General features: G+C 43.1%; 2 protein-coding genes across 2 annotated transcripts; both read left to right on the forward strand.

The window, feature by feature from the left end:
- On the forward strand, nt 609-7801 carry LOC8083166. Its single transcript, XM_002449552.2, has 5 exons — nt 609-2084; nt 3739-4310; nt 4407-4626; nt 5953-7291; nt 7370-7801. Exons 1-4 carry the CDS (start codon nt 777-779, stop codon nt 7267-7269), a joined length of 3417 nt encoding a protein of 1138 aa, XP_002449597.2. The 5' UTR covers nt 609-776; the 3' UTR covers nt 7270-7291; nt 7370-7801.
- Nucleotides 11518-14276, forward strand: LOC8083167 (succinate dehydrogenase assembly factor 2, mitochondrial). The gene is made up of 4 exons (XM_002449553.2): nt 11518-11883; nt 12007-12133; nt 13671-13739; nt 13829-14276. The coding sequence occupies exons 1-4, from the start codon at nt 11687-11689 to the stop codon at nt 13973-13975; spliced, it is 540 nt and encodes a 179-aa protein (XP_002449598.1). The 5' UTR covers nt 11518-11686; the 3' UTR covers nt 13976-14276.

Below are 16317 nucleotides of genomic sequence, written 5' to 3' on the forward strand. Positions count from 1 at the left end.
GCAAGAGTTTGTTTCAATAGTTATAGAACATTATAATCGGGAAGCTAATAGAGTGGCACATGAATTAGCTAGGGTAGCTATTACATCTAAATCTTCTTGTATTTGTGTCGATAAACCCCTAACTTTATATTAGAAGCCTTGGTGAATAATATAACCATTTTTTAAGATCAATAAAGTATGCCGAATGGCTTACTAAGAGCATCTCCAAGAGACTAGGTAAAATTATATTCTAAACTACAAGATTTAACCATTGTGTAAAATAAAAAACTCACTCAAAGCATAGAGGTCCAGAACAACCTTTGTATATGATAGCTAGTGAGGACGACATGCTATATATGACAAACGAAAGTTTATGAATAGAAAACTTACTATTTTAGCAAACCAGATAGCACACCTGTTGGAGTTTAATTTTTGTTTTGAAAATATAAAAATACCCTAAATAATACGAACAGCATATCTGTTGGAAAAGTCAAAACCCCGCCTCTGGTACTGACAGGTGGCCCCGCAAGTCCAACTTGATCCAGGTACGTCATCCGCTGACACATCCGCCGGCACGCACGCGGTGGCCCACAGTCAGCCACCGAGCTTCATCCCGTCGTACTCGTGAGTCGTGACGCTTCCCATTCCCCCCGCGACCCTGCCGGCCTACCCCCACTCTCCCACTCCAGATCTCCTCCTCCACCCCGTCGCCGTCGTCGTCTTCCTCCTCTCCGGCCGGCCGATGCGTCCCAAACCCTAGCCCCCGGTGCAAAACCCTAGATCCCGCCGCCGCCGGCATGGATCCCAACTCCGGATCCGCGTCTCGCCACGGGCGCCTCCTCATCTCGCCGTCGCTCTCCACTCCGACCTTCTCCACCCGCTCCCCGTCCCCCTCACCGGCCGCGTCCCCCGCGCCGCACCACCACCACCAGGAGCGCCGCAACTCCACGTCCTCCCCGAAACCACTGGTCCCCTTCCCGGCCTCCTCTTCCGCCAGCCGGCCCCGCTCCTCCTTCGGCGGCGCGGGGCCCCGCGGCGCCGCGGCGGGGGCGGCCTCGGCCTCGGGCCCGGCGTTCGCCCACAACGCGCGCCTCGCGGCGGCGCTGGTGCCCGCCGCGGCCTTCCTTCTCGACCTTGGCGGGCTCCCCGTCTTCGCCGTCCTCGCCATCGGCCTCGCGGCGGCGTACCTCCTCGACGCGCTCCAGCTGCGCCAGGGCGCCTTCTTCACCATGTGGGCGGCGCTGCTCGCGGCCGATGTCGCCTTCTTCTTCTCCGCCTCCCTCTCGTCTGCCGCCGCCGCCTCTCTGCCACTCACCGTCCTCGCGCTGCTTCTATGCGCCGAGACCTCCTTCCTCATTGGCGTATGGGCATCGCTGCAGTTCCGATGGATCCAGCTCGAGAACCCGACCATTGTTGCCGCCCTAGAGCGGTTGCTCTTCGCGTGTGTGCCCATCGCCGCGCCTGCCCTCTTCACGTGGGCTCTCGTATCTGCGGTCGGCATGACCAATGCATCCTACTACTTTGCCGCGTTCTGCATGGTGTTCTACTGGATGTTCTCCATACCCCGTCCGTCCAGCTTCAATAGCCGGAAGCAGGATGCTCCAATGCTGGACAGTGATGGCATTCTTGGCCCCTTGGAGAGCTGTGTGCATTCTCTGTATGTGCTGTTTGTGCCGGTGTTGTTCCATGCTGCATCCCATCATGCCACACTCTTCACTTCGTGGGCCAGTGTGTCTGAATTGCTGCTGCTGTTCTTCATACCGTTCTTGTTCCAGCTTTATGCTTCCACTCGTGGTGCACTGTGGTGGATCACCAGGGATGCACGCGCAATGGACCAGATAAGAATTGCGAATGGGTTCGTTGCACTGGTCGTGGTGGTGCTTTGCCTTGAGGTGCGAGTTGTATTCCACTCGTTTGGAAGATACATTCATGCTCCACCACCGTTGAATTACCTGCTTGTAACTGTCACAATGCTTGGTGGCGCTTTGGGCCTTGCAGCACATGCTGCGGGCAAGGTCGGGGATGCTGCTAGCTCGGTGGCTTTTACAGGGGTGGCAGTGCTAGTCAGTGGAGCAGGAGCTGTAGTCATTGGATTCCCCGTGATGGTATGTTGCAGCCTCATTTATGCAATTGGTATCTGCTTATGTGACATTTTGATTTGCTAAAGTTAATGCATGTTGCATGCTACATTGAACCAACAAATGTAGCTGTATGAAGTACATCTTGTATTGTGAAGTCAATATGAGGCTTTGGACTTTTACTAATGATAACTACTGCTTCTGGTCTTGTATGGTACATTTGAGTTTCTCTTTGTTGTCTCTACTCAACATATTTTAGACTAGTTCTACATCAGGTATTATTAGTAGCACTTAGATAAATTAGTCAAAGGGGCTATTGCCCTTATCATTAAGTTAGTACTGCCATTGCTGTCTGTTCATTTTATGTCACATTTGTTACACTATAGATACAGTATGGTTAAACAATTTTATTAGACTTTACACCAAATATGTGTTTGCTATTTTTCTTGTCTCTTTGTATTGTTGAGGATCTAGGTTCTTATGTTCATTGGTTCTTTAGCAGCAATATCTTTTAAACTTTAATATCGTTAGCTCACACTAGTTTTTACTCGGATGAATCTGGCAGTTGTTTATGTTAGTGAGATCATTATGGTTTGGATCATCTTCAAAAGTTGACCACCAAACTGAAGCAATACAACTTTTTGAAGCTTTTGCTTGATTTATGCCAATTTTTGACATGGATAAATTGAGTAAATTTCACAAACTACACTATTTTTTTTTAAAATATCACAAAACTACACTTTCGAAAGTTAGTTTCATATAACTACACCTCTATTGAAACCAATATTGCAAAATTACAGTTTCTAAGGTTAACTTCACAAGAATACACTTCAATTGTCAATTCATCATATAAAAAGCTACACATTTATTGTTATTACACATTGCAAAATTTCAGCTTTTAAACCTTTAAAAGCATAGTTTTGTGTAATTGGTTCCCAGGGGTGTACTTTTATTTTTGTACCTATTTCAATGAAAGTGTAGTTTTAGGAAACTATTTCTACTTTCTATGAAGTGTAGTTTTGCAATGGTTTTCCAATCATTGTGTAGCTTTGTGGGTTAACTGCAGTATAGGAACTAGAGATATGTTAGAGACATGTTACTTATTTGAATGAGAATAGATTGTGGTATTGTGTGGTCATATGTGCTCATACTTGATAGTACTTGATTGCTGTTGGTAGATGCTCATCAGTTATGTATTACATGTTTTAACAATTGTTGTTGTTCTTGTTTGCTTTGACCTGACTCTTTGCATTTTTGTTTGAAATGCTGTAGCTAAGTTGAACACTTGCACTCTTACACCCTTATAATCCCTCAACTTGTGTCATCCTGACCTCAATATCTCAATGATGTTGTTGCTTAGTACTTGAATCATGGCTGTGCGAAGCTAGTGAGTTCCTTGGCAGGGGTGAAGGTTTTTGAATATTGCAGTGCTGCCAATTCTTTCAAACCCTATGTAGATTATATTAAATATCTATTGCATAAATACTGCAATGGTATAGTGAGCATGTCTTGTTGCAACCAATTTTTACCTAGTGCCCTGTGTTACAGTAACATGCAATCGCGCTTCACTAGCAATCCTGTCCTGAATCTTGCAACATTTTCTACCAGTTATTTTTGTTTGCACATCAACAGATAGTTGTGTAAGGTCATACTTAATGCCTTTTTGTTAATTCTTTTGCAGTTTCTGCCACTGCCGATGATTTCTGGCTATTATGTTGCAAGGTTCTTTACTAAGAAAAGTTTGTCATCATACTTTACCTTTGTGGCACTTGCAAGCTTGATGGTCCTTTGGTTTGTGGTGCACAATTATTGGGATCTGAATATTTGGCTTGCTGGCATGCCATTGAAGTCCTTCACCAAGTATATTGTTGCAGCTGTCATCATGGCAATGGCTGTTCCTGGTTTGGCACTTCTCCCAACAAAACTTCGTTTTCTTCTGGAACTTGGTCTTATTGGTCATACATTGTTGCTATGCTACATCGAGAACCGATTGTTCAACTATGCCTCCATGTATTACTATGGATTTGAAGAGGATATCATCTATCCTAATTATATGGTTTTTATTACAACCTTTTTGGGCTTGGCTCTTGTAAGAAGATTACATGTAGATCAGAGACTAGGGCCCAAAGCTGCTTGGATTTTAACTTGTCTATATTCATCAAAATTAGCAATGCTGTTTATGACATCAAGATCAGTTATATGGGTCTCAGCTGTTCTGCTACTTGCTGTTACCCCCCCTTTACTTCTTTACAGGTATTTTCTGAAAATCTAGTGTTTTGGTAGAAAGACCAACAATTTTTTTGCTCCGCAAATTTTTGTTGATAAATTCTTCTTGCTTGTGACTTTCAGAGACAAGTCCAAAGGAGCTTCTAAGATGAAAGTCTGGCAAGCTTATTTCCATGCATCTGTAATAGCGTTTTCTGCCTGGCTCTGTCGGGAAACAATTTTTGAAGCTTTACAATGGTGGAATGGAAGACCTCCTTCAGATGGTTTGTTACTGGGTTCATATATTCTGTTGACAGGAGTTGCATGCATTCCAATAGTCGTTCTCCATTTCCCACATGTTCAGGTAGTTGCTAGTTATATTCGTTCTTGTTGAAAAGACTAATCATCCTACTGCTTACAATATATTAGATGTTGTGATATTTCTATGCTGTTATTGTTTTATTCTCAAGAAATATCTTGTGAAGGACTGTTCATTTCCAGAGTTTTAGCGTGATGTTAGGTGTTCTTACGATGGATAATTTACTAATTTTTTTATTCTAGGAATCTATAGATGAGTTTAGAAGCATGAAACTGGACTTGCAGTCATATTTACAGTGTCAGACTGAGAGAGCATGCATATTTTTAGGACCACATGGCTAAATTGATAGAGGCAAGGTCAGACTAAAATGTATCAAGATCTCACTTGCAATCTGGAATATCAAAATGATATGCTTCCCTGGTAATTCAGGAACTTTGCAAATTTAAAGAAGAAAAAATTTAGTTTACTTCATGGGATGCATTCTGAACTTTGAACTGAAAACACAGCCTAATGGTTTCAAAGTTTGGCCATGTATGGTCTGAATTGTTGACATTATTTTGTTAACTTGAAAGCAATAATCATTTCATTCGAAGGATTATATTTTACCATTACTGAAGAGTTTTCAAATGATCAGGATGTGAGCTTTATAACGCTAAAAGATATGCTTTGACTGAAATGGCTGTGATGCATGCAACAACATATAATTATGGATTTGGGACACCATAATTCAAAATTTGAACTTTCTTTGGACTATCATTTATCTCTGGAATTTTAGTTATGTAATTCCCAATTGTGGTTTTACTTCCTTAACCAACCATAAGAAATAGTCCTAATAGCTTCTGTTTTTTTGGAGTTGTTATTAAGTTATTCGTTCCAGTTGGATTCAAGTGTCATTTGAGCTGAGAACCAAATGATCAAGAAACACTGATGTTCAATTCAGTCTTTCCACCTATACCCCTTTTAATATGATTGCATGGTATAGTTAACAAAAGCTCTGCATTATTGCTTGCTCCAGCACAAAATAGCATGATTTGAAGTGAACCACCTGTTCACTGTTGTGTGCTCCTTGGTTAGTGGAGTGAGCTCTGAAACACAAACTTAAAACTAATTGCAGGGAGTACAGCCCACATATTTCTGATTCCTGTAATCCTGTCAATGAAAAGGAATAATTTGTTTTTGCCTTTTGTTACTGTAATTGAATTTGAGTACTCTTTACCGAAAAGCATCTTCAAGTTAAAGATTGAACCATACCTCTTGTTTTCTAGTACTTCCGTTTACCCTCTCTTATGCTACTTTTGCTCTATACCTGTCTACAGCTTGCAAATTCTTTGTTGCTGCACCAATTGATTATATTTCAATATTTCCTTGCAGTCAGCGAAGAGATTCCTGGTCCTTGTTGTGGCTACAGGCCTTCTCTTCGTTGTTATGCAGCCTCCTATTAAGCTATCATGGGTATACCGGTCGGATTTTATCACAGCAGCACATTTATCTGATGATGACATTTCAATATATGGGTTTGTAGCATCTAAGCCCACATGGCCGTCATGGCTGCTTATTGCAACTGTGGTACTTACACTAGCAGCAGTTACATCCATCATCCCAGTGAAGTATGTTGTTGAGCTGAGGGCTTTGTATGCAGTGGCAGTTGGGATTACTCTAGGCATCTACATATCTGTTCAGTACTTCTTCCAGGCAGTTGTTCTGTATCCTCTTCTTGTTGCAACAATTGTCTCTGCGGCAGTCTTTGTCGTATTCACACATCTTCCTTCTGAATCTAGCACAAGGGTTTTGCCATGGGTGTTCTCTTTCTTGGTAGCTTTGTTCCCAGTCACCTATCTGCTTGAAGGACACTTAAGATCCAAAAGTTTTGCAGATGAGGATGAAGCAGAGAAGTTCACCAACATGTTGGCTATAGAAGGGGCTAGAATGTCACTTTTGGGTCTCTATGCTGCTATCTTCATGATTATTGCATTAGAAATCAAGTTTGAGCTGGCTTTGCTATTGCGTGAAAAGGCTGCAGACAGAGGTATGCATGGTCCATCTAGTCGGAGTTCTGCCTTCCCACCCAAAGCAAGGCTGCTCCAGCAACGAAGAGCTCATGCTGCACCAACCTTCACCATCAAGAGGTTGGCAGCAGAGGCAGCATGGATGCCTGCTATCGGCAATGTTTCTACTGTGCTGTGTTTTGGCATCTGCCTGGTTCTAAATATAACACTCACTGGTGGTTCGAACCGTGCTATTTTCTTCCTGGCGCCCATCCTTCTGCTTTTGAACCAGGATTCAGATATCTTTGCAGGATTTGGTGATAGGCAGCGCTATTTTCCAGTGACAGTTTCTATTTCTGGTTATTTATTATTGACAGCATTGTATAGAATATGGGAGGAGACTTGGCCTGGCAATGGAGGATGGGCTCTTGACATTGGGGGCCCAGGCTGGCTGTTTGCTGTGAAGAATTTTGCTCTTCTTGTGCTCGCATTACCGAATCACATACTCTTCAATCGCTTCATGTGGGACTATGTCAGACAGACAGACGCCAAGCTACTGCTGACACTACCTCTCAACTTGCCTTCGATTATAATGACAGACATACTTGCTATTCGGGTGTTAGGATTGCTAGGAGCTATGTACTCTCTTGCCCAGTACATGATATCAAGGCGTATAAGAATTGCTGGGATGAGATACATTTGAAATAGGACATGTAACTTCCAAGGTAAATCTGGTACACCTTACCAAATTGCTGCCAGTAGAGTCTGGTTTCCTGAAGCCACTTTCAATGCATTGCTTGCAGGCTGTCACCATACATCAAATTGTTTCAAAGCTCAGGAACAGATGCATCATTGCCTGGTCGGCTCGGAGCAAAATTGTGCCATGTAGCAGAGTAGGGTCGAATGACTTTGCTTTTTTGTACTGAATGATCTGTACACTGAGCGTACGCTAAAGGTGTTGTCACATATATAGATATGTTTTAACTGCACATATGATACCATCACCTTGGGCCCGTTACTTTGAACTCGTGGCGGCGCAAAGTTTTGCAGGACTATTCGATAAGCCTGAGCAGAAGACTTTGATGTAAAATGCTGATTACTCATTTCTTTTGTTCCAGCTCGTGGGGTTACTTTTTTTATTTCTGTAAAATTGTGCTTCTGTAAGCTTTTAGCACTGGGACTGGCTCGTAGCCTGGAACAGGATTACAGGAACCATGAATATCAGGCTGTTCCTCTCAAAGCTGCGAGCGAATAGTAAAGAAATTTAGCGGTGTCGAACTGGCACAGTAACTGGGCCAATCTACCACGTCGCTGCAGCCTCCGAAATCTAATTAATAACCTTTTTACCTGCTTAACATTTAGAAAAGTGTCTTTTAAGATTGCTGTATTATAGTAGAGACAAACAAAATTCAGTTTTGTGGTTAGAGATGATTAGAAGACTTTGCAGCCTGTTGGGTCATTTGGACAACTAGAAACAGCGTATTTTTGACAGCAAGGATTTTAATCTGCTGAATTGGAAGGCTGCTCTTCGATAAGAGCTTATATTGGTTTGTATCAAGGCCAAGCTAAAATAAGAGACTCTAAATCTGTGGGGGAGTCAAGTTCGTTTAGCTTTCCTACTTTTTTTTTCTTTTTTGGCTTTTTGAGCCTTGTAACAATGTACATTTTGTAAAAACCCTCTTTTGCACACATATACATAAAAATTTAAGTAGGGACCTCCCTTGCTGACTTTTATTTTTTTTTAAAAAAAAATGGTTAGGAGACTGGGAATTATTCAGAGGGAGAAGGGGATAGATAAGAATAATGTATCAGTTTTGAGGAAGACAAAGTAGAGACATTCATGGAGAAGCTGGTTGGAATATATGGCATGAGCAACTAGGTGCTCGCCCAGCCAGGCGAGTCGTTGTAGCTCTCTCATGACAGCAAGCCGAATCTTGCTTGCACGAACCCTGAAGCACCCAGGCTAGGACACCAAACACTTGCCCCTTTGTGTAGTAAAATATGGAAAAGGCAGGTTCCAATACACTCTTGCCTGGAAACCAAACGCTCATCCCCACATTAACTTGCTGGGCGAGGCTACGTAATATCTGTCAAGGATTAAGGATATCAAACACGCCCTACAGCCGCCTCGATTCACCGGACTATTTGCAGCTTTGTGTGGAGTGTTATTTCTTGGTCAGCCTGGTTTGGGGCTTATTGTGTTGTTTCTGTTGCGAAACAATGCCACCTTTCTTTTTAAGAGATGATTTTCTTAGATAAATGATAGATTCTATCTGGCTTCATCTATCGATTGATAGAATCAGACCAATTATTACAAGTCACGCCCCCAAGCAATTGGAAAAACAAAACAAGAATAAAGTTTTGACTAAAGAAGACAACCAGCCATTGAAACTAAGGAACTGCAAAGCCGACGTCTCTAGCTGACTTCCAGTCATTTTCATCTATTGATTTTAGAGATTAAAATTAGAATTACACATCTAATCATATCATCAAAGGGATGTCTTTTGGTTGTGTCGGTGAATGGCGGGTTAAGACAACTTCGACATACCCATCACACACACATATTCCAACCTACATATATATTTCAACATATACCAATGAAACTAGAGTAGTTTTTAAACATAAAATCCTTTGTTCAGTTTATTTTTATTTTTTTAATACTTTCAGTGATGGAAACTTGTTAAAGAAAGTTCGAGATTCATTTGGATCATGGGTAAACGCACTCTGAAAACAACACAATTAGCTCCGCATGGGCTTCTCAACCTGACAACTTTTGAGAAAGAGAAAAGTTCATATGACCTTTCTTAATTATTTTGCGTAAGTTCGATTTGCCTCTCTCAATCAGAGAAATAGACTTTTTAATTTCTCTAACTTCTGAAATGGTTTTAGAAGTGGTTTAGGCTAATGTGGCACCACGCGTTAATTGTTCTACATGGCATCATGTCAGCCACGAGTGAGTTAAACCAGACTCTTCAATATTTGTTTTAACTCCGAAAAATACCAAACCAGTGTTATATTTTTGTTCTAAAACCATGTTCTGTGTTTTTTCCCTTGCTTAGAATTATTATATGGTATCCTACAATCTGAAACTAGGCCAAATTAATATGAAAGAAAGAATGTAGGCCAAGATAAATCTTTGCAAACCGAAGCATGAATCACTGTGCAACCTGCCACGCGAACAAAACAACGTTTTTTTAGTTGCAGTGTCTTGCTTAACCAATAAGACATGCACCACAAAAAAATATAATTTAAATTCTGATTGCATATTAACATGTATCATGTGGTTTAAATTTATTGGCTTATCAGCTGAACCTATCAGTCATTCAGCATTATTTTCATGTCATCGTAGTTGGCGTGCGGCTTGTTTGACTCCTCAACTGATGTCTAGCTAGCAACATTCAAATGCACACAATTGTTTTCTTATTTATTGTGACCGTAACAGATCTGTACACCCACCGAGAGCACATGATCAAGTAGAAAGACAGTTTAGATGAGCACGGATGCTAGACTTTATGAGTTTCCTAAAATAATGTTATGTATTATGATGCCTAGAATTTGTTCACTTGTCTGAAGAGCTATAGATAAAAGTACTGTTTACTGATTTGTTGTGAGATAAAACACTGCTGAACACTCCCTTCATCCCAAATTATAAGTCATTCCAAAAATCTTGTAGAGTGAACCACATTAAGTTTGACCAAATTTATATCATAAAGTAATAACATTTATGATAACAACTAAGTATCATTAGGCTCTTCATTAATTATATTTTTATATCATATCTATTTAATATCATAAATTTCTATAATTTTAGTCAAACTTAAAATGCTTTAACTCTCCAAGATTCTTAGAATGACTTATAATTTGGGATGGAGAGAGTAGCTAGCAAATTTGACAGATAAGCTCAAACAAATGAGACCTAAAACATTGCAAACATCATTTTAGGAAAAATAAAGTTTGTTTTTATATTTTTCTAAGTTTAAAAAATTTTTCTATGAATTTTCTAAGGTTAAGTCAGTATTTTTAAATAGACATTTATTTTAAAAGAATATTGGATAATTTCTGAAAAAAATATTTGTATTTTTTAAATAAAATTTAATTATCTCTCTGAACCATCGTGAAAGTCTGATTTGCTCCTTGGTGGTTGACGTAACTACATAATCGAATGGGTTTCATAAGTCAGAAGAAGAGTCTAAAGTCTAATTTTCTACTTTTATGATTAAAAGAGGTATAAATCGGATAATCGTTTTTTAGCAGAAATCGGACAATAGTTGAGTGACGTCTGATACAAAATTTCCCTTCGAGCAACCCCTCGTCCGGCCCAGGTGCTGCCAAGTCGCACCCACGGTGCGCTTCCACGTCCACCTCCCACGCACCAACCCAACCTTAAAGTACATGAGCAATTTTAATATGCTATCCATGTTATCTAGACTATTTTTATATTTTTAAAGCGAAAATTAAGGTCTAATAGATGTGCTATCTAGTTTGCTAAATAGTAAGTTTACTTTTTGTAAACTTTCACTTCTCATATATAGCATGTCGTCCTCACTAGTTATCCTGTACAAAGACTGTTATAGAACTTTATGTTTTGAGTGAGTTTTTTTATTTTACATATTGGCTAAATAATAATATCTGCGGCTCTAATGTAACTAAATAACTAAGGCTTTGTTTAGTTTTCAAAAGTTTTCAAGATTCCTCATCACATCGAATCTTGCGACACATGCATGGTGCATTAAATATACATGAAAACAAAAACTAATTGCATAGTTCATCTGTAAATCGTGAAACGAATCTTTTAAGCCTAGTTACTCCATGATTAGACAATGTTTGTCAAATAAAAACGAAATTACTACAGCGTTGTTTTCCAAAAGTTTTTGCGAACTGAACAAGACCTAAATTGTCTACAACCGCAGGTATTCATTTGGAGAGCGGTCTCTGTCTTTAACCTACGGCCCGCTCGCGGCCCGGCCCGGCTCGTAAAGAACCGGCAGCGGTTCGGGGCCACCCAGCAGCCACGTCCAAGGCGTTCTCCTCCTCCCCGTCTCGCTCGCCGTCGGCGGTCCGCCGATCTCACTCTCTCTCCGTGCCTCTCGCCCGCCACCCAAGCAAGCAAGCAAGCAGCCATGGCGGCCGCGCTGCTCCGCCGCGCGCTCCACCTCCGCCGCGTGCTCCCCTCGCCCGCCGTCACCGCCGCCTCCGCACAGCGCCTCGCCCCCACCTTCTCGACCACCACCCCGACCCCGACGACCTCCCAGCAGAGCGCCGCCACCACCACGGTCGACCTCTCCTCCGACGAGAGCCGCCGCCGCCTCCTCAACAGGTGCGTGCCCGTACCTTAATTACGCCGGTCGCCGGTGGTGGCTCGCGCTTGAGGTTCCGTTTGCCTTGCCCCCTTTGTTGAATCCCGGGTCACCAAGGGTTGTGCACGTACGGCGCTACACAGGTTGGTGTACCGGAGCAAGCAGCGGGGGTTCCTGGAGCTGGACCTGGTGCTGGGGACCTGGGTCGAGCAGCACGTGCACGGCATGGACGAGGCCAACATCCGCGCTCTCCTGCAAGTGCTCGACCTCGTAAGCTCTCCTGCCTGTGGTGTGGCCGTGGCCGACCAATCCCTGATCTCTCTCTGTCGTGTCCCAGGTTATCTGTGGTAGGAATTGCTTCAGTGTTTGAAGAATTATAGATAGTTTAGGTTGGAAACCAAGGATTTGGGGAAGGTTACCAAGAGGAGCAGGGTAACGGGAAGAGGACAGAGGCTTAAGGAAGGAGACCTGCTCGGCTTTCTAATTGTTGAACATTCTGAGGACTGGCTGCTTAGTCCTTTAGCATATTCCTCATCTCAAGTTGTTGGTTCCAGGGCTCTAGTCTAATTTTGTCGTCTGATTGTTCATCTCTGCCATCCTGTTCGAGTGTTTGTGGGACGATTGGTTAATTGATTGTGCTGGTTAGTTGCTGAGCAATGTGGTATGTGGTGTCATGTTAAACCATGCTGTTCCCTCACTCCTCATATATGTTAGCAACATTAGGAGCCATACTTGATTAATGTAGCTGACTTTTTATTTCCTACTCCTTGTAAAAAACTTACAACCAACCATCCTTCTTTATAACCAACCCTCCTTCGATAATTTGGTTGGAAAGTGGGTTTGATTTTTGATGGACAAATCATGTTCTAGCATTTCAATTTTTAAAGAAAAGTTTTACTCACTATTTTTCCATTCGAATGGTCTGTAAAGCTGAATTTTATTATTAGCATTTGGTGCTGTGCTTGATGATGTCAAATTATTTAGATTTGGGATCTACACAGAACAGAAGTCTTCTTCTCCTTCAAGGTTACGTGAATATAAAAGCTCCTATATTAAGGTTACACGAGTGTAAAACCTAAGATAGTAATTTATGATTCATACTGGATCATGTTTATCCTGCTCTATTAAAATAAATATCGGTTGCTACCTACCAGTTAGTCTTGTTTAGGGCGACGTATCTCTGTTAATTCAGTATCTGCATTATACTAGGCTTAGAAAAAAAGATGTTTTGAGGGTGGAGGGTAGGCGTAGCACCGGCATAGTTTGCAACTTTTGCATGCTCATGTACTGTCTTGTTGCTATTGAACTCTGAATCAACAGAAACCAAAAGACAGAGCTCTGTGCCTTCATGAAAGATGCATGTTTTATGGTCATAACATGATGGAGCTTCACAATTTCTAATACTAATGAGAAAGTTACACGCTGTTTCCTAGTTTCTTGCCAGCCTGAGAACTTCATACAATAATTCTGCTTCAGTTGTTGTCATTGGACTGACAGGTCCGAATCATCCCAGCTACCCATATCAGTGTTATTGTAATTTATCATGTCAGCTACCCATACCCAGACAAAGCATTCCATCAGATTACTTGTAATTTATCAGTTTTTAATTAGGTGCCTTTAATGTTACCATTAGTCACAGATGAACACAAAATCCATTCTATATGATGATTTTTGCTTCCAAACGACCAAAAGCTACTATAGCCTCAGGACATTGGAAGTGCTGTAGTGACTGGTGGAATTTCTTTTTCTCTTTTTTTTTTTTTGAAATTTGTATGCATTCTAATCGTATGACTGTTTGATTCCCCAGGAAAACCCAGATTTGTGGAAATGGTTGACTAGTCAGGAGCAGCCACCAGAGGATCTGAATTCTAATCCTGTATGACATTCTGCAACTGTTGTTGTGTGAATTCTAGTCTTTCTTCTAGGAAAAATTGTTGCTTTAATGGACAATTCATGTTCAAATAGGTGTTTGCTGCCATCAAATCAAAGGTTACAGATAACCTGACAAAGCATGCTTCTCCCGAGACCCGATCAACACCAGGTCAACCATGGGTTAGAGGATGGGACGACATAAAGAAAGGCAAAGATGGACCCAAGTATGGAAATCAGTGATAAGCTGCTTGAAATGGGGATGACAGCTTTACATCCTAAATAATAGCTGTCCGTTTCCCCCATCTGCTTGTTTTGTGCTTGTGTAGAATAAAGTGAAATGTGATCAGCATGTGTGAAGTTTGTTAAAATATATTGGTGAATCAGAATCAGCTTGTAACTATGGATGGCACTTTTGATGTGTCCCTAGCAGTTCCAGGTATCGTCTACTACTGGAAAGATGTTATGCATTGCAGCCTGTTAATGATGGCAATCATTGAAGCATTTGGACTGAAACTTAAATATTGAAAATGTGGACAAAAAACACCATCGTCAGAAAGTTAGAAGTATATTTCTTTTTTCCTTATTATTAAGATTTTAATGATAGTTTGTTTAAAGAAGCAATTGGTGCAAACCCCTACCTGATGATTAGCCTTATATTCTGGTCTGAGTAGCTCATTGCGATTTGCGAGTGATGAGTACTACACCTTTTTCCTTGTTAACTACTGATAAGGCCTCAATTATTACCTGTTGGCATGAACTGGATTGCAAACACAAGATTGAACTGCCAGAGGGCAGCTTGGCCAAGAGAGACCGCTTGGATTGTATTGAATTGCAAAGTCAGAACCACACGATACAAGGGTGAGGGGGCTGCTGCATATATAGCCTAGAGGGCAGACAGCACCCCAACATACCCTGACAGACTCTAACAGACTAGAGATGCTGTCCACCAGCAACTTGGTTGCCAAGGCACCATATTCAACTTGGCTGCCAAGGAACCTATTAGGTAAATAAAACAATTACAACAAAGTAAATTACAGCAAAGTAAAGATAACTAGGCTAACACTAGGCTAACCCTGTCAATTCTCCCCCTTAGCCTTGTGTGCCTTGGGGATGATCTGCCTCAAGCCAATTCTTCCCCTCATCTCCTGGAATTTTGTCTTGCCCAGAGACTTGGTCAGAATGTCAGCGAGCGGATCAGTAGTAGACACATGCTCAGCCTTGATGGTTCCATCTTCCAGGCAGCTTCTAAGAAAATGATACTTGATCCTGATGTGCTTGCTCTTCTCATGGAAGACTGGATTCTTGGCCAGAGCAAGTGCTGATTTGCTGTCCATCTTCAGTTCCACCACCTCGACACCTCTGCCAAGGAGCTCAGCCAGCAGCCGTGACAGCCACAGTGCTTGAGTAGCAGCAGTGGAAGCAGCAATGTATTCAGCTTCACAGCTTGAGAGAGCCACCACCTTCTGCTTGATGGAATGCCAACTGACCAGGCAGCTGTCGAGGAAGAAGAGTGATCCACTCGTACTTTTGCTCGTATCAACGTCGCCGGCAAGGTCACTGTCGGTGTAGCCGATGAAGCGAGTGCCGCCTGGAGCCTTGGTGTAGTGGAGGCCGAAATCAAGTGTACCAGAGAGATAGCGCAGGATTCGCTTGACTGCCTCTTGATGCTCAACTGTTGGCCGCTCCATGAACCGACTCACAAAGCCGACGGCGTAGGCCAGATCAGGACGAGTGTGCACCAGGTAGCGCAGGCTTCCAATGAGGCGCCGGTAGTGAGTGGGGTCGACGCTGTGCTGTTCTTGCTCAGTCGAAGGCGCTCCTCCATCGGAGTGTTGGCAGGATTGCAGCCATCCATGCCCCCCTACTCAAGAATCCTCTTGGCATAGTGAGTTTGCCTCAGAGTGATCCCGGTGGCATCCTGGTGCACCTCGACGCCGAGGTAGAAGCTGAGTGCGCCGAGGTCGCTCATGTCGAAGGTCTTCTTCATCTGAGCCTTGAACGCGGTCTTCATCTTCTTCAAGCGGAGTGGCGAACTCCACGCGGCCACCGTCCTCAGCTGGACCTGATGAAGCCGCTGATGTCGAAGACGAAGCAGAGCCCGACGATGGTGGCGTAGGGGAAGCAGGGCGTGGTGGCGCCGTTGGTGATGGCGACGGTGTCCGAGCAGAGGGCCCAATTGGAGTTGGCTCTCTCTGCTCGAACTCCCCCGGAGCTTGACTTGCCGACGAGGAATCTTCAGGAGCCCCTCCTTGATCTCCCGGCGTCCAGAGCTCGACGGTGAACTCGCTCCCTGCCGTTGCTGAGCATCCTGCGCCCGGAGTGGACGAATCCCAGCCGCGACCTTCATCAAAGACCACGTCACGGCTTACCTTGACCCGCTGCGTGGCCGGATCAAGGATCCGGTAAGCTTTTGCCCCTTCCGCGTAGCCGATGAAGACGCCCGGCTTCCCGCGGTCGTCGAGCTTGCGCAGCTGGCCCAAGTCCTTGACGTAGGCGACACAGCCGAAGACCTTGAGATGCCTCACCGACGGTGCGCGCCCGTACCAGGCCTCGTACGGGGTCTTGCCCAGCAAGCTCTTGGT

Source organism: Sorghum bicolor, chromosome 5 (assembly GCF_000003195.3).
Source record: "Sorghum bicolor cultivar BTx623 chromosome 5, Sorghum_bicolor_NCBIv3, whole genome shotgun sequence".
NCBI classification, from domain to species: Eukaryota; Viridiplantae; Streptophyta; class Magnoliopsida; order Poales; family Poaceae; genus Sorghum; species Sorghum bicolor.

Excerpts from the sequence above, each read along its gene's own strand:
- LOC8083167 (XM_002449553.2), top strand. The coding sequence starts at position 11,687 with ATGGCGGCCGCGCTGCTCCGCCGCGCGCTCCACCTCCGCCGCGTGCTC. Across the intron at positions 12,134-13,670 it reads TCCTGCAAGTGCTCGACCTC|GAAAACCCAGATTTGTGGAA; the intron begins GTAAGCTCTCCT and ends TTGATTCCCCAG. Across the intron at positions 13,740-13,828 it reads AGGATCTGAATTCTAATCCT|GTGTTTGCTGCCATCAAATC; the intron begins GTATGACATTCT and ends ATGTTCAAATAG.
- LOC8083166 (XM_002449552.2), top strand. The coding sequence starts at position 777 with ATGGATCCCAACTCCGGATCCGCGTCTCGCCACGGGCGCCTCCTCATC. Across the intron at positions 4,311-4,406 it reads CCCCCTTTACTTCTTTACAG|AGACAAGTCCAAAGGAGCTT; the intron begins GTATTTTCTGAA and ends TGTGACTTTCAG. Across the intron at positions 4,627-5,952 it reads TCCATTTCCCACATGTTCAG|TCAGCGAAGAGATTCCTGGT; the intron begins GTAGTTGCTAGT and ends ATTTCCTTGCAG.